The sequence below is a fragment of the Megalops cyprinoides genome, chromosome 8, assembly GCF_013368585.1.
Source record: "Megalops cyprinoides isolate fMegCyp1 chromosome 8, fMegCyp1.pri, whole genome shotgun sequence".
Classification (NCBI taxonomy): Eukaryota; Metazoa; Chordata; class Actinopteri; order Elopiformes; family Megalopidae; genus Megalops; species Megalops cyprinoides.
Genome location: NC_050590.1, coordinates 37,820,899 through 37,839,719, shown reverse-complemented (window position 1 = coordinate 37,839,719; position 18,821 = coordinate 37,820,899). Strand labels below are relative to the sequence as shown.

The 18,821-nt window shown below is 43.2% G+C and overlaps 1 protein-coding gene across 4 annotated transcripts in view; it reads right to left on the bottom strand.

Annotated features, from left to right (window-relative positions):
* The window catches only part of eps8l2 (EPS8 like 2), a 66,255-nt gene that overhangs the window by 25,337 nt on the left and 22,097 nt on the right, over positions 1-18,821 (bottom strand). For 2 of the 4 annotated variants that reach the window (XM_036535428.1, XM_036535427.1), the window contains exons 2-3: positions 4,457-4,506; positions 3,904-3,950 (exon numbers count right to left, since the gene is read on the bottom strand). The exons of 1 other annotated variant lie outside the window; for it this stretch is intronic. In XM_036535428.1, coding sequence (XP_036391321.1) covers positions 3,904-3,950; positions 4,457-4,491 — 82 coding nt within the window. In that variant the 5' untranslated portion in view covers positions 4,492-4,506. Of the gene's footprint in view, positions 1-1,958; positions 2,117-3,903; positions 3,951-4,456; positions 4,507-18,821 lie in introns of those variants that run through there. One more of the 4 variants, XM_036535429.1, reaches the window with a different exon arrangement.

The window sequence follows — 18,821 nt, the reverse complement described above, 5'->3', positions numbered from 1 at the left end:
TTAGATCAGTGTGTATTCCAGATTGATTTTAACAAGCACAAAAGCAGATATTTTCGGTTATTGGTATTGTGGTATTAGAGCACTGCTCAAAGCTATATCATCACAGTAGTAATTTGAGTTTATTTATTAAACAAAAATATTGTGATTCTATTTTTTCTTTTCATAGGGTTAGTAAAAAAGGGAAATTTGTTTTGGGATATAAACATCTGCTTTGTGATATCTGTCCTGTTGCTCTAGTTCTTGTCTTGTCAACTACTGCCTTTTAACAATATTGAATGTGGTTTGTTTCCTGTCTGATCAATTTGTGTAAGATCATACGTAGTTTAGCTTGGTTGTTGGTTCAGTTTCTATATCTGTAGATGGGGAAAAAGTGTTATATGTTCCATAAATACAAACCCTGAGCTTTAAACCAATAATACTATGCCTCTGACCCTGAGCAGACCACAGAGCACTCACCGCCTTTTTGAACAAATCACTTTCAACCACAATCACTTAAGGCTACTACTAAGGCAATCAACAATGAGCAAAGACCAAATAGTCTGGAGTTGTTTTCATCCTTCTTTTAGGGGATAAAACTCAAAGTTTAACCACCAAAAAGGAGTCAGGTTTCCACCACCTCCCAGAATCTCAAATTTTCTAGTCAAATGGCCCATATCATGAGTGTAACCCAAACACTACCTTGTTCTCTCTGTAAACAGCACCTTGTGAGCTGTCATTATACCAAAGCATAAAAGAAATAGGTTTCCTTTTCACATGATTAGCAGCCACAGTGCCAAGTGACTTACGTTGGACTTAGGAAGTTTGCCGCCACAGTTTTCTGTGCAACCCAATGGGATTAGAGATTTTGGCAGAATGCTCCAAGATTAGTCTCAGAATCATGTTTCATAGGGTAACACCAGTCTGTGAGGATGCGGAATCGGGAAGCATCCAGACCCATGTTCCACAACCTTTTCTCCTCATCGCCCAACAGTCTGGAACCCCATAATTTAGTGACCCACAATACAGCAATTTCAACACATCACATGTTCAACACACATTACACATTAGATAAAAACAGTGTGAGTACATTTTTATACATGTCATGTTGGAGATATTTTTAGTATTTTATACTTCTTTAATAGCACTTTTTCCACTTCAGGGAATACTCCTTTCCTTTAACATATGCACCCACATCTAGTGTTAACCGTTCTAGCATAATTTATTTGCATTAAATAGTGCAAACATGACATTTTGTTTTGCTTTGCAAAGCAGGAAATTCTATCTTTCCCGAGTATCACAATCTCCAAAACACATTCCCTGTAGCTGTGTACCTTCTCTATCAGGCAAACAGTTAGCTCCTTTCTGAAACATAGCGATAACTAGTTATCTGTATTTTTCTTGCTAGTGATATCTGGCAGATAGTTAATATTAGGTAAAGGCGTAAATTGTCTCCACCTCTGATGAATTGCTGGTTAGGTAAATTGAAGGTGCCATCTGAATGCAGTTGAATAACAATAAAAAGCATTTCACCAAATGCAGGAGCAGTGCATTTGTATGATGGAGGCAGTAACAGATCATAAATCATAAACCATAAATTATAAATCATGTTTTTCACCTTGTCAGGACCTGACTTTGGGTGGAGACCTATGGCTTTTGCAAGTGATGTAGACCACCTCTACATGAAGCACAGTGAATCAGCACAGTCACTGTTACAAGAAGACATGATTCATGTATTCAGGCACACAAAGACACATACACACATACAAATGCACACACAAACACATATCTGTGTGCATGCAATCACAGGCACGCACCACACCGACACACAAGCCAAAAGGAATATATAGATATAGTTATATGTATGTGCAGATGGTCAAACACAATAAAGACAAGACTAAACAACAGAACAATGCATACAGACCCACAGATTTGCAGACAAATGGACAAACATAGCCATAAGGCACAAGAGAATGTCCTACCAGTGACTCTCCACTTAACCTGAGTTTAACTTGCTGTGTCCATGCTCCCCCAAGGAAAACTGCAAACTGATTTGTGTAAGAGGCTCTTCCCACCCCTTTTTACCTGCAGACAGGGCCCTCTGTGACCCATATTTTCCAGCCCCCCATCCCCCTTTGCGCCTCCCCTACCTGCTCCTCCCTGATTAGACTGATAGCACCATAGGTGGGAGGATCTGCCCAGGTTTTGCATGGCTTGCCTGCAGAGCTGCACTACATGAGCGATGGTGTGATTTTGCATGGAAAAAGAAACTGATGGCAGCAGAGGGGGTGGTTTAGAGTTCTTCCTGCCTCATGATGACACACACACAGGCATGCACGCACGCACGCACGCACGCACGCACGCACATGCATGCATGTAACCACACACACAATTTTTTTATATACATCATTCATTCCATCCTTACGCCATTCTTTGTTTGTGCCCTGCACTACTCTTGTTGTTTGTTGTTCTACCATTGTTTCATGGCATTTGTTGTTGACACCTTGTAAATCATTGTGTCAACGCACTACAAGAGACACTGGAACCGGAGTCAAATTCCTTGTATCTGTAAAACCATACCTGGCTGATAAAAACTGAATCTGATTCCGATTCTGATCACACACACAGACACCCACATGCATGCATGTAACCACACACATTCACATACACACACACACACAAACACTTACACAACCACAAATGCATCTGCAAATACACACACATACTCACACACACTGTTTGGAGGAGCTCTGTGAACATACTGGTACTGGCCACCCCACAGTGCTGAAGGTGGCAGTGACCATCTGTCACAGAACACCCTCTATTAAAGCCCACTCTATCAGGACCCATTGATTCAGGCTTATGCTTGCAATGTGTTAAGAAAATATTTAAGAGAGTTTGATCATTCCACTTTTCACATTTTCCAATTAACTTACATCATTAGAGTTTTAAACACAAAGGCGGTTCGGTGTAATTTGATGCAGAGTGGGAATCTTCGATTTATGATTATAATTTCAAAAATATGAGAGACAAAAGGCAGCATATTTTGAATGGAGAGAAGAGGTGGAGGTGGAAATGTTAAATAAAGTCCATAAAGCTACTGTATATTATAATCCATAACTAGGGATGTCCCAATCAAGTTTTTTTTTGCCCCCGATCCCGATCCTTTATATTGAACTCTAACATTCACAGTCACAACAAATAAAAACCACAATTCCACAGCATTATAGTAAAACTAGTATATTAAAAATGAACAACAGAAAAGTGGCTGTTGGACTGCTTTCTTTTTCCAATTTAAAATACTTCCACATTGCAGATATTTTAGCCACGTTCTGCCACAAACTCTCCGTTTACGACACCTGTGTGACAGCTGGTGTAAAACAAAGGATTTGGCTTAGGTTGGTGCTCAATAAAGCTGATACCGATCAGTTAAAAAATGCCGTGATTGGCCCCGATACCGATCTTTGAGATTGGATCAGGACATTATTATCCATAACACTAATAGACTGACACTGCAATTCTAAATGTGCACATGGGTACGTACACACACACACACACACACTAAGTACACAGAATGTGACCCTCAAGGTCCAGAGGCCCTGAATCCTGCCTCAGATAAACTAAGTTCCCAACACCCCTTTACACTGACCCAGTGACTGACCCAGTGGAACCCTGGTAAACCATGCAATCCAACCACTGGCAGCTTACAGCAAACAGAGCCCTGCATCCTGCGAGTTACAGATGTTTCAGTATTGACTTTCAAACCGTGCATGCTATGAACACAGCAGGGACACACGGCAGGAGAAAGTGGAAAAAAAAACATACACAAATACAAACACACATATACACACACACACACACTCACACAAATATACACACTCACACACTCTCTTTCAGCACCTCTCACACACAGACACAAGCCCTTACCATAGAGAGCCTTGGCGCTGATCTTGCTGTCAGATCTGACCACCCCACTATGAACAGAGGAAGAGGAGAAAGGGTTACACCGGCTCCTCTTCATCTTGCTCTAAAACTCCTACTGTACACTACACTATACACACTATTAACACTATAAGCACACTGCCAAATCTATAACTACACCGCAATGTATTATCAACACACTTCTAAATCTATTACTACACAAGTAGTACTACTGTGCTACATCACACTTTTAAAACTCTCATTACACTGCACCATATTACACCACACCAGTGAACCACTACACTGTCCTACACCACACAACTGAAACTCATTTCCACGTGCATTCCTGCTGCTGTCCCAGCAACCTGAACAGCAGTGGGACTCAAACTCAGCAGTGCAAACTCTCAGCATATGGGGAAGGGTCCTGTATCCAGGTGGTTGGGCAAAGCAAACATTCCCTAACAGAGCTGCTCTGTCAGCTGTACCCTGACACACACCACACAAAGAAGGTGTTTGTGAGTATGTTTGTGGTGCATATGTGTGTGTGTATAACACTTACTTAGTGAGCCTCGTTGGGGGTCCCAGCAGACTCATGGTAAAGACATTCACCTGCCAGCGAGAGGCAAAGATAGTTAGACATACAACACTCACCAGCTCTGCACTACTGCACCGCCCCTATCAGTGCAAGCCATCATCCTCTTGTTTGCGGCTGCTTTAAGTACATCCCCTTCTTCATTTCTCCTTCTTCCCTCCTCACTACCATCCCCACCATTACTGTAATATTCCCACACTGTCAGCCATACTCCTCTCTTTCACCTTCCCCATGTCATTGACTCTGGATGTCATGTTTTATAGCAGTCGGATACAGGCATCTTTACACCTATTCCCCACTCCTTCCTCCATCTTGTTCAACCTCTCGCCCCTAACCCCTGTCCAAGACTTCATACACCTGAAAGACAATCCTACGGGCACAACCATGTCCACACCTCGAAACAAAAGACAGGTTGTTTAACACAGATTCTTTTTCAGAACAGCAATGCTGGACAGAGAGGCTAGTCAGGATGCAATTCAGGAGCAGCCAGGACCCTCACAGAGTCACTTGCCACCATGAATGAGCTTGCTCACAGACAACTGTCCACTTGTCACCTTTATCTGATTTTTTTTACCCGTCTTTGCCTTGGCCGGGCCTGCTAAGCCGCAGACAACAGGGGGTAAAAATAGCGACAGGGGATATCATATCTCCAGTTCCTTTATACATCAGACAATGCCACTGTTGCCAAATGCTAGATTTAGCAACTTTACAGACCCCTTTAGCGACTTTTTTTCAAAAAAGCACCTAGCAACAAATCTAGCGACTTTTTGGACAAACATCAGCTAATTTCCATAGAAGAGAGTCGCCAGTACTGCCCTGTGAGAAAGAGGCACACCTCTCTCTGCGTCTACTCTGTACAGTGAGTGCCAGAAAGGCAGAGCAGCGCGTTCAGTCCGCACTCCGTACAGCAGCTGACATAGACGTGAATGAGCTGCGCATGTGCAAACAGTGTTGCCAAGGACCAATCACTAATCATGTATTGTTTGCTCCTCCTTTGTTTTAATTTAAACAATTTAACTTGATCGTTTTGACCGTTATCACTGTCTTATCACTCACTATCACACAGAGGTCGTGTGCTGTGTGAGAGAAAAAATAAGATATTCTGTCGCTTCTAACTTTGCCTCTGAGTGATCATTTTACATGTAAATATAGCCGAAATCACAGCACAGCTGTTGTCTTTAAATTATGTGTGTGGTGATTTTGTCAGACGGCGTTGGGGTTATAAAATCAGAATTTTAGCAGTGCAGAGCTGCAGCTTGGAAATGGTTTGGAAGTGAATGCTGGTTAACATATATAGTCTTAATGGGCCGCGTTTCAGTCACTATTTCATACTCGTCCCATTGTCTGACAACAGAAACAGAAAAATATGTAAATGAGAACAGCTTTATTGGGAATTCGGCTGTATTAAAATACAGTATATGTGAGCACAGAGAGTAGGAGAGAAACAACCACATGTAAAGTGCTGACACATATCTGACACTACGCAGAATGCAAATACAATGCGATGGCGTTACAAATATGTTAATTAGACCATGACATCATCTAGTGACATTTAGTAACTTTTCGAGCAGGCTTTAGCTACTTTCCATTGAAAGTAGTTGGCAACACTGCCTCTCCAAGACACAATAAGCACCACCGCTCAGTCATAGAGCTGGCTGTTAAGAGACGATGAAATAAGGTAAAACTTTATTGATCCCGAAGGAAATTACTGTGCCGGAAACTGCTCACTTACAGAGTATGAATATCAAAAACAATGCAGCAATGAAGATACAAAATAAAATAAAAATAGAATAGAATAAGACAAAAACTTGGAGAATCAATGACACTGTTAAATGTGTGGTGGTACGGCAAAGGCAAAGATTATCAAGGAATGAAAAAAGGGCAACAAAAAACTTGAAATGTAAACACAACCTATTCAAACACAAAAAATTCAGTCTACAGCCTCGGTTCTCTTTAGAGACAGCTCCTGATGTAGAGACAGCAGAGCAGGGGCAGTATTTTCTGACAGAAAATGACTGTCTTTCTTGAAATTGTAAAACTGATTGTATGACGGTGTGATTACAATTACTTTAAATCAGGGCTCCAGACCAACTTTTCCACTGGTAGCACTGATGCTACTAACTTTCTCAGTTGGTCGCAGCAGCACATGATTTGGTTGTTCCTTTTTTTTTTTTTTTTGGTACGGCATGGTATTAATCAATGACCTTGCATGCTGATGAATAGTTGTCTTAATTTGCATACCCTAGTTTTGCATTGATGTAAAGATTGACAGTGACTCAAGACTTGATGTTTGCGAAATATTTTAATTTGAACATTAAGTTTCCCTCACACCGCAACCACAGGTACTGTGTTAGCCATTGTGGTTGAAAGTAGTACTTTTTCTTCGTACGTGCGGTTACACCGGTGTGATTAGCTGTTTAGCGCGTATGCTAAAACTGGTGCGATTAGAATTTGAGATTGGAAAAATTCTAGCTAATTCTAGCTTTGAGGAAACAGCGATTTAACATAAAAAATATAGCAAATGTGGCGGAGAAAACTACGAGAAGCTTAACGTTAATGAAAACATTAATGAAACCATAAACCACAAACCATGTAATGTAACACGCGTGCTACATAGCATAAAATAAGTTACATGCGAAAGGGTTAAAATAATCAGCTATAGACTGCTTCATCTTTGGAACATGGTAACAGCTTAATGGATTGTTTCACGCGTTTCATCACTGATGATGAAAGTGCAGGCAGGGGGAGTGCAGGTAGGGAGAGACTGACTGAGCCAGTGAAGAAGAAAAAGTACTACTTTCAACCACAATGGCTAACGCAGTACCCATGCCGAAGGGGCACCAAAACTTCTAGGTTGTGTACATAACCCTGGTTCCCTGAGGGAGGGAATGAGACATCACGTATGGGGAAGCCCGACCTGGGCTTGACCAATCACGAACTCACTCTGAAATCCCGCCGAATGGCTAGATAAGTGTCAGCAGCTGAATGGGGCCCCGCCCCCAATACTATAATAGCTGTGACTGACCTTATCACTTCCTCTGAGCCAACTGAGCGCTTAGTTAGGGCACAGTAAGGAAGAGGTTGGTGATGTCTCGTTCCCTCCCTCAGGGAACCGGGGTTACGTACATAACCTAGACGTTCCCTTTCAGTCATTCACCCGACATCACTACGTATGGGGAACGTATACAATAGCGCCTTACTGTGCAACCGAGGTCTGAAAAGGTCTCATACGTAGCAGCCCAAGTGGGAGCACCACTGTTGCTGTTGCCATTAGGCCCAGTAGTCTCTGGCAACGGCGAGCTTGTACGCGCTGGCCCTGCTGTAATTTCATTGCACAGGAAAGGATGGAAAGAATTCTCTCCTGGGAGAGGCACACCGTCATTGACTTCGAGTCCAGCTTCAAACCCAGGAAGCGAGAGGAATGGCTCAGAGTCAATGAACTCTTTTCCATATTGACAGCAAACCCCAGGCGCACAAGATGAGACATAACCATTGTCGCATGCTGTTGCCTGTTCCTGTGACTTGCTGCATATTAGCCAGTCGTCCAAGTAGTTGCATATATGAACGCCCCGCTGGCGCATGGACACGAGCGCGGCTTCTACACATTTTGTGAATGTTCGAGGGGCGAGAGACAGTCCGAATGGGAGGACTAGAAATTTGAAAGCATTTTCCCCGAAAGCAAAGTGGAGAAACTTCCTGTGACAAGGTGCTTTCCATAGCAATTTGTTCAAAACACGCAAGTCTAATATCGGACGGAGTCCGCTGTCTTTCTTTGGTACAAGAAAATAACGACTGTAAAACCCCTGGTTCTGGTCCGATTGTGGAACCATTCTTATTGCCCCTTTCTCTATCAGCATGTTTATTTCCTGCTGCAACAATCGTGCCTGCTCTGTTGGAACCACGGAGCAAATGACACCAGTGAATTTCGGTGGGCGCCATGCAAATTGCAGAGCGTAGCCAACTGTGACCGTATTCAGTACCCACTGTGGCACTGCACATGCATGCCATGCATGACAGCCTAGCTGTCTGGCTGTGTGGAAGACGGTTCAATGTTATATGGGGGGGAGACAGTGAACATCTATGTCGGAAAGTAACTGCCTGCTCATAATCATTGTTCTGTGGGGATGAGGGCTTATGTTCATGTGGCTCTGTGTGACTTGTGACAGGGGGACGTAGGGAACAATGTGGTTGTGTGCTTGTGTAAACGTTATATCTCGTGTAATTTTTACAGGAGAGTGATAACGTCTTCGCTTTCATCCGGGGGGCAGTAGTGATGCTATGCCGGAAAGCGGGGTTGAGGAAACCAGTGCGCCTAGCTGCAGTGGAGTTTCCTCGGGTCCTTTCCCCCTCTTTTGACTCGCCTCAGGCCCGCGGTGCTCCTTTGCCTGGAGGGCGGCGTGGCTGCTGCTGCTGTTGCTGGTCTGGCTGAAACCTGTTCCTGTTCCACCCCCTGCGCTCCGTTAGCTGGTGGGCAGGGGGAACTGGAGGCTTGAAGTTGCCCGCGTCCTGCCTCTGTACTCTGTGCTCAGCAGAGAGTGAATGGGAAGCTGGATGTGGAGCGGGGTTGACCTTCCTCTCCATCTGCCTGCGAGGCATCATGGTAGTGAGAGCAGCTTGACTTCTCCGTTTGGCCTCGAATCTAGCCGTCATAATACCCACCGCTTCGCCGAAGGCACCTTGGGTGCAGAGGGGGGTGTCTAGCAGTGGGGACTTCTCCTTGTCCGGGAGCTGAGCCAGATTTAGCCAGAGGTGGTGACTGATAGCCACAGCTGCTGCCATAGCCCTTCCTGTTGCCTGACAGTCTGAGAGACAGGTCTGTAGCCCTACGCAGTTCGACAATGTTCTCTGGGTCGAAATTGACTGCTAAGTTGCTCAGTAGCTTAGCTTGGTACCTTTGTAGCAGCGCTGCGGTGTTGATGGTACACGCTGCTTGTCCAGCTGCAAGGTATGCCTTCTCAGCGAGTGTAGCAGTCACTCTACACGGCTTCGTAGGCAACGACAGTTTGCCTCCAAGCCTCACAGGGGAAGAGGGTGAGAGGTAAGCTGCGATAGTGTCTTAAACCGCAGGGAAGGTGAAATAACCTAGCTCTGTAGCTTGGTCGACACACATGTAGGGAGCCAACCCCGGCACAGGTGAGCGAGCCGAATACAGGCGGACCCTGGACTTCCTTACCTCCACGTGTGCATCGGGGAAGAAAGGAAGGGGACCGTGGGTGGTGGGAGGGGGGTTGTCGTAGAAATCCCTGTCCATCAGAGACTCTTCAGGAGCAGGGGGGTTGGGCAGAGGGAGGCTGAGTTTAACGACGGCCCTGCTAGCCACATCCTGCAGCTGTGCCCCGAGCAACTTATTGCCTCTCTTTGGGGGGATAGAAGTGGGGGCGTCATATTCAGCCATAGAGAGCTCATCTCCCGAGGCCGATAAAGACACACAGTTGTCCTCTGGGTAGAACGACAGTCCATATTCAGAACTTGGGCCGGGGGGGTATTGTCCATGAAGACTACTGGTTCTGAGCTCGGGGGTCAAACTTGCTTGGGGACAGGGTGTGTCAGTGCCGAGGCGCCAGCTTGCCTGTGGTCTCCCTCGTCGACAGAGGCCTCCGGAAGGTCCTGCACAGCGCCCACTTGAGGGCTGGCGGCTTCTTCACTGGCGGACTCAGCCTCTGCTCAGTCCAAGTGCACCTAACGACTTTGGAGAGTTCTGACGCTCATACGGGTGTAGTGGTTGCAGTCAGCGGAAACGTTGAGGGCGGCCACCGCGTGTTCTCGGCCCAGGCAGAACATGCACAGTCGGTGTGTCGCCTTTCGCCTTCCCCACCACAAGGGCAAACTTTGGACATATTCCTGTCAGAGAAAGATGCTAAAAGCAACAATTCTACTTAGCTAGGCAACAAGTTAGCTAGTTAGTAGGGAACAGAGAAAGTGAGCTAGTCAGCCTCCTCAAGGCAAATATATATATGCTCACTAAAACTCGACGACGCTCGAGAGGTAGTCGCTTCACCAGCTGAAAAGAGCAGTTAAGCCATTGAGTAAGCAAGTCTGAATAGGCAATACGAAAATCAATGTAGATAATAAACAAAGTGATATGTGCGGTTCAAGCGTGAAGTTAGCAAAGAGGAAGTGATAAGGTCAGTCACAGCTATTATAGTATTGGGGACGGGGCCCCATTCAGCTGCTGACACTTATCTAGCCATTCGGCGGCATTTCAGAGTGACTTCGTCACTTCCAGGTCGGGCTTCCCCATATGTGGTGATGTCAAGTGAACAACCGAAAGGGAACAGCCTAATCATCATGCACTCGCACAAATGTGACCATGTGAAATTTTAACTTGCATACTCTCAAAAAATGATCGCATGTGCAAAGATATTTGGACAAACTAATAACAATAAATAACATTGATACATCTGACTTGACTTGTCCAAGACTGGGTTACAGACCCCAATGCACTACCTCCACTCACGTACCCCGGATTTGTAAATTATCTCGTTTTTGGACTGAGTGCATACACTTTGCGTGAGTTTAAAAGTTATAAATCCATAGAAACTCATTAAGTTTTGTAGTAGCTGGGTGCAAGATCTGCTAATTCACAAGCCGGCAAACTGCAAGAGCACACTCATACTTGCAAAGGTAAGGTGGCACTCCTCCTTTTGGCCCAATTATTAAATCAAACAAAATACAAAACTTTGAACTGTGATTATTTTATTGAGTCATAGGCAGTGGGTTTGATTAGTCGCATTATTGATAAAAAAGATTTGCTATAATCTTGGACCTCCTTCTTATTGCAGTTACCCATGCCATCCGGCATCTTCTCGTCACCTCCTCAACCTGCTTCTCTTCGTGTTTTTCTCATGTAGGAAAGGTGAAAAATGTATTCCATTGTCCAGTTTTCTCCCTGAACAATGGTGTGACCAAATATGGCAGTTCTTGATGCAGCAGCACTGACCTACCATGGCAATGTTTTGTACACATACACATGTATGCATACAAATTTTAACATAAATAAAAACAGACACAAATATAAAAATAAGTTAGACATATGTTTCAAATATATGCATACAGAGCACTTCTAAATGTTGCAGAGCTGCATGATTCTAACTCCATTACACAGAGCACTTCCAAAGTTTACACTGCTGTTCCTGCCTGAGACATATAGACATACACAGAACATGTGTCAGTAATGATAGGTCCAACACAGTGTGCACAGTCTACATGATCCTCTCCACTGTGGTTTCAAAACCAGACCAGAACTAGCCTGATTCAGCTGGCAGCCACACCTTTTCCCTGCATAGATCCAACAGAGAAACCACCATCAAAAAAGGCATGGAGCATGTATTCATTCCACAGTGAAGGAAAAAATTGCCAAGTGAGAAGCCTGCACAGTGGATAAATATGTACTTGCAGAAGAACTGAATACAGAAAAAGAGAGGCTACATTTAAGACTTCTGAGAGTAATATGTCATGAAACAGTCAGCAAAAGATTTTTTGAGGGGCAACTAGCAGACGTAAACAGTAATGCCTTTTTCAATATTGCAGTAGAAAAGAAATGGGGTGATAGGTGAATCAAAAATAGTGAGAGGTTTAAAATATAGGTGATTAAAAATATAAAACAAGAACAACTCCAAGATAACACAGTCAATATTTACTTTACCGAGAGAAAGAGGTTACAAAGGTGGCTATAGTTATGTATCATACTTAGGTAATATTAGATCAGTAATAACAGACAGTGAACATTTGGAAAAATGGCCAAATCCAAATAAGTCATCAGGCCCTGGTTGTCAATCACACTTTAAATTAATAACATATTCATGTGATCTTTAGAAACTGGAAAAATCCCTTAAGACTGGAAACAAGGTTCTATAATACCAATATAGAAACCTGATCAAGGAAACTGCAGGCCACTTTGCTTAACTTCTGTCTTATATGATGTTTTTTTTTTACACACTATCAGAGATAGGTTAGAATTATTCCTTATACCCTTATGGAAACGGTATAATAAGAAATAATCACCTCAGTCTTCATAGAGGGAGACTGTGCTTGTCAAATCTCCTAGTCTTCTTATATTATACACTTGGATACTATACTATACACTTTTCAAAAAAGCCGAAGTACCACATGATAGGCTCACTGTGGAACTGAAATGAGTATGAATTAATTCAACCAAAGTGGATTAAAAAGTGGATTCAGCATGGAGATCAAACAGGGTTCACCACAGAAGTAGAAATTCTTTGAGTGTTTAATAGCCAGGCTTCACAAAGCGCTCAATAAATTCTTAACTATAAGCAAAGTGACAACCCTTCAAGGTCTGAATAGCCTTTTCTCATCATTAAAGTCCTTGTGACATACTAACAGACCAACAAAGACAAACGTGCTTAAAAAATCTGATCCTGATATATAGCAACACAACCACAAAGGAATGTCAGATACTGCCACAATACAATCATTGTAAACCGGGTGTGCCACAGTAATTATATGGTATTGTTCTGATTATTTGTTTTGTCCCATGGTAATGAAAGCAGGGGCATAGTTCAAAAGCAACCTATTTGGTAATCTCCATGGTGAATGGGATTTAGCATGTCACATGGTTTAGTAGATTAGTGAAATAGGTATGCCCAATACAGCAAAACCAATGTTAGCTGATTATTCATGAGTTGTATTGCATTCTTTTAGTGTTCGCCAAAGTACCAGCAATCCATTGCAAACTATAGAGTAACCATAATTCCAAAACCAGCAATCCTTTACAAGGGCACATTAATAAAATTCTGTCACATGGTATGGTTGTATAATACCGAATGTACATTCCAGGTCCTCAGTGACATAGTATAAATTATGCTTCCGGGGTGCAACTACCTCAGAATTGCAACTATGGTAGTTCTTAGAAGCTGCTGTAATTGAAAAGGTGGGATCTAATTTGGAGGAGAAATATTTTGAAATGTCATTCTTACCAAGCACAAACCACAGATGTGTAGACTGAGATATACCCACATCTGCCTACATATACCTATATCTATGCTTAAGCAATTAGAGGCGGTTTTTGTGCAGCAAATCAATTGTGAAATGATATCTTACAGTGTAACAAAAGTGTAACTGTCTTTTCTGGAAAAACAGGCTGAACTCTGGGAATGGAGGGGATATGCTATGTGGTCAGGGAAGGTCTGCCATTTTGAGCCACAGTCTGGCAACACAGACAGATGCAGCATATATGAAGATTTACAGTGAGATTATTCCAGTTTGACAGACACAAATCATGCCTTAAATAAAAGAAGTGCAAATTTCTCTATAAACCAAGATACTGTATATTATAAGGTGCATTCTCCTACAAATGATTATGGGGGGTATAGAGACAATACCTAACAGCATGTCATATGATGTGACATGTGCTTGGCTGCACTCTGCATGTCATCTTATTATCCAGACAAAATGTTTTATTCCTGGCCAAATGTCCTCTACTGAAATGCCTCTGGGTCATGGCCTCGTCCCCATGTGGTGACGAAGCAGACCTATGTTTTCAGTGCACTGATAATCAAGAGAAGAGCCCCGGCTGGTTGTTTGGATTGGAAAGCCTGGGCTTTAATTTATGCACAAAAGAAAGATTTCCTCTTTCTTCTTTTATCTTCTCTCTCATCTCTTCACTCACTATTGTTCAGAGCACTGGCACTGCCCCAGGTTTCGGGTGGGTGGCACCTTGGGGTGGGTGGTGCCTCAAGGCATGTTCTGTCACCTCATAGCAAGGACGCTCCCCTTGTTCATGCCTTGTGAACCAACGCCCTCTGTGATAGCTGCCTAATTTGTACCACAGACATGAACGTGTAATCGTCTGATTGCAGTGTTTCTCAAATACCATGCGCCACGTGATGACATGCACCATATGATGGGGTATTAACTCTTTACAAACAACAAGCAATTGGACTTCAGCATCTGCATTTGTTTTCATTTCTAGTGCCAAACAAACATGTTCAGACCCTTGACCAATTCTCACATTTTACTGAATTACCAACACACACAAAACAAACACTGAAAAACTATTTTTTTTTGTTTTACAGTAACAATGGGTTTATATTATGAAATATTTTTTAAAAATTAAAAAGCTGAAATGTTGTTTGCATACATAGACAACCCCTGTGTTGAATACACAGTCAAGGATCTGAACATTTTTACAAGCACTATATGTGTGCAAGTCATACAATTGACCAAGATATTGGAATATTGGCAGAAATGGTGTCATAACACTCATGACACAAAAGGAGAGGCGCAGCACAAAACATAGAGGAATTTCCACAGTTTTTGTGATGTCACTGTTGATAGTATGGATCAGATTGGTCACCATGGGGATGTACAGCAGGATAAATGTCATTCTTTTCACAGAAGTAACCATAATACTTTTCAAAGCTCTTGTGTCAGACAGTAGAGGGTGTCTGTAAATTATGCATGAATAAGCCATAAAAGTTAAAACAGTACAAACAGGGGTCTTGATAACATAAGATTTAGATGCTACAAAAGTGACAAACTACATCCCCAAAACAACTTCCAGCTCACCACAAATTTACTTTTGATGGCAGTTCAAACATAATTTGTTTTCCTGCCATTTTACATACATGTTTAATCATCTCAGTATGTTACACAATAGGACATCACTGGGTCCCCACACAGGACCTGAACCAAAAACCACCTGGTCTATGCATTGACCTAATGCTCCTGTCCCCATGCATTACAGCCAGGATGAAAAGTTGAGACTCCTGCTCTGCTGTTCTGGCAGCTTGTAGGCTTCCTATGTCTGCTAGCACTGATAATACAACACATTTACAACCTGAGGGTTGGTCATGTTTGCTGGCTTCTAACTGGATCACAAGCAACCAAGTTTGTTGAGTTCCTACAGCAGTGAGAGTTCAAAAACACACCCCTGATTGTGAGGCACTGAGGTAAGACCGTGATATCCTGAAGCCTGACTGACAAGAATGAGGCAGGACCTGAGTTTGACTATAAGTATAAAGGCTGAGATTTACAGGATTGGGTGGGGCCTGTATTTGACTATGAGAATAAACACTGAGATTGACAGGACAGGGGCGGAGCCTGTATTTGACTGTGTGAAGATGTTATCAGCCTGTAAACCCGCTGGATGAATGGGAAGCAGCATAAAGGAAGAAGCATAAATGTTCATCACACACTGAACACACACTTTGATGCACACACAGCACACACCAGACCCACACAACTTTTATTCTACGCTACCAGTACCTCTGCGAGTATGTGTGCACACACAAACACACATATACATGCACGTGCACGCACCCACGACTGCAAGCGAGCTCGCACTCAAACACACAGGAAGGCTTTGTTCTCATGCACATGCTGTGTTCCACTTGCCCTGTACAGGAATTTGCATGTGTGGTCAGCAGTTGATTGCTTCTCCACTTGTCACTCACTTGCTCCTGATAGAATGATGGCCCTGGTCAACTGTGGTCAAAATAAACACTCTCTCATTTTCCCTCTCCCCCTCCTGGTGCCTCCTAGCCCCTGCTTCCCATTCCAGGCCATTACAAGGAACATTTAGCACCCAGAACAACCTTTCTCACCACTGATGTGAAATAATTAAATCCTTGCCACCTCAGCAGAGCAGAGCAGATGTGATGAAATAAGAAGAGAAAGGAGGTGCACCAATCTTCTCTAGACCAGTGTTTACCAGTGGACCTAATCTAAGACCACTCATGCTGCCTACATGAATGACTCATCTATTACAGAGGTATAGCTCAGGCACAGCACTCATTCAAGCCGTTTTCACATATGAACACCGGACAAGGTCAGGAGAATCAGGTCCGCAACTTGGCCGGAATTGCCCTTTCACACATGTAGCACACAACAACTGTCCGTGACAGACGCGTTCTCACCTACAGGAAATACTCCGGTTTGGTTTAGGTGAGGGGTGGCGCCTGGGTAGAGCATGCAGGAGGCAGGACATGACGCAAAAAGTACGCTGCAGAAATCGCAGTGGCTGTATTCGAAACCGCCTACTGCATACTGTGTACTGCGTACTACACAAGTATACTGTATACTGCATGCTATTTTTCTGTGTAGTACCCAGTATGCAACCATTAATAATTACATTTGTAGTATGTTAGATTGTCGCTTGAAATCGTTGCGAGTTTAGAAACGTTCAGATTTCCTCATGGTATTTTCCAGTTAGACGCCATTTGCATTTTCACGAGTGAAGTGTTGACAAGTTCACGAAAAGCATTCACGAGTTGAAGTGTTTTCTTTTCAATATCTTACCTTTTGGTGGTACGGGCACATAATGTGGCACGGAGGAGGAGAAGGCGAACATAGCTATTGTACTTTTGGGTAGCCTATAAAAAATCACACATAGCCATCCAAATGGTGCTACCAGTACACATAATTTATTAGTAATTATACATTTATTATAACAGGGAGGTAAGTTTTTGTTGTTCGCTATGTAATGTTAGGTCACCAGTTCACCTATCTCACTATACCTATCACTATTACTTAGCTACAGCTTAGCTAGCTACTAACCAGATAATAAACTACTAACCAACGTCATCATCGTAAGGGACAAGTTTTGGCAGTATAACTATAGCTAACTATCTCTTTAACGATCATTGGACTCCAAATAGCATGTATTTGGACGTATCCGCAATGTCAATGAAACAGTGGAAAGCAATATACAGGCACGCATAAAAGACTACGAGGCAGATGTTTGTATTCTTCCGGGTTCGTGCCAGTCGCATGACAGAAACATCATCAACACGCCCACTTGCTCGCGGTGGATTCTCTGGAATGTTGCCTGCTCTATTCACACATGGGCTCACTGCGACATGAGGCGGACTTTTTACTAGGGAGCTGGCAGAACGAAGTCCGTCACATGTCCGGTCCGACTGATTCGGATATTTGCATTCTCACATACAGCTCCTCCGGCTAAGGGCAGGATACGTTCCAGCGTCCAGTGCATGTATGAAAGGGGCTTCAGTAATGTTCCTTATGCTGTACAGTGCATCTTAATCAATGAAAGCTGGAAAATCCAGACATGGAACTAGCTGGACCTTCTTTACATTTTATCACAGCTCACACAAATTTATAAGGTGGACACACACTCAAATGAAACGCTGATTTTAGTTAGGCATGGTTTAGTTTTATCTGCAATTAGAACAAAAGTAAAAGTCTTTTGTGCGTATTCCCCACTAATTAAATCAAATTCAATTACAACTGGTATCATAATCCTCTGATTTTACATTTTACAATCCTTTGTGTTATGGTGAGAGGAAGATTAGCACTTCAACAGGATACTGCTGTAAAATAATCAATGGTGATGATCCAGAAAAAATAAAAAAAGGATTTTCCCCAGTGCCTTTGGAGTGGTGTTGCATTTTCAGTTGTGCTGTGGACCACAGCTCAGTCTCTTAGGCCCTGTTTACACTTGCTTTTAAGATGTGTCTTGGGCGATCGGATCACAAGTGCACAGTGCTAAATACAAGTGTAAACGACCACCAAGACGCATTGTGATCCAATCACTCAAACCACTTGCTGAAGTGGTCTGAGACACATTTGACCAAATATCTTTTGTAGTATAAATGCTAATGTGTCCTGATGCATCCCTGACAAGGATGTAACAGGAAAATAAGTCATCAATGCAGGACGTGGTGGTTGTTTTGGTGACATTGTGCCAACGCTCAAAAAAATGCTTTTCTAACATTCTTCCTTTTTCATCTTGTCCTGCGTTCTTTTGCTAGTCGCAAATGACTTTGTCCTGCCAGTCTCAACAGTTGGAACAGCCCGTACATGTATATTAGTTCTTGAAACATTTTTGTTTTCTTAGCTAGCCGTGCTAAACAAATCTCGCGCTTGTCTGGCAACAGAGACTGATGTAATAACTGTAGGTGGGGCCCTTTGACCTTCTAGCAGAAGTGGTGTAGGCAGTAACGAAATCTGAACACAAGTGGTCAGTTGGACACCTTAGAGATGCATAATAGACACAGGTGTAAACGGCGATGTGTACTGCTGTCCACTGGTGATCTGATCGCCCAAGACACATTTTAAAACCAAGTGTAAACAGGGCCCGAGACAGGGGTTTCAATCTGGCTCACTGAGGAATGAACTGTGATTCTCTAGAGCTTTAGTGCCACTGCTCTGATTCTGGAGTCAATGCACTGATACTGCAGCCACTGCGCTATGATACTTGAGTCACTGTGCTCTGAGACTGGAGACACAGTACTCTGATCCTAAAATCACTGCACACTAACATTGGAATTCCCATGTTCCCATTGTGGAGTCACTGTTCCCTGGAGTGACTGCTCTGATTCTGCTGTCACTGCTCCTGTTTTACACTCTC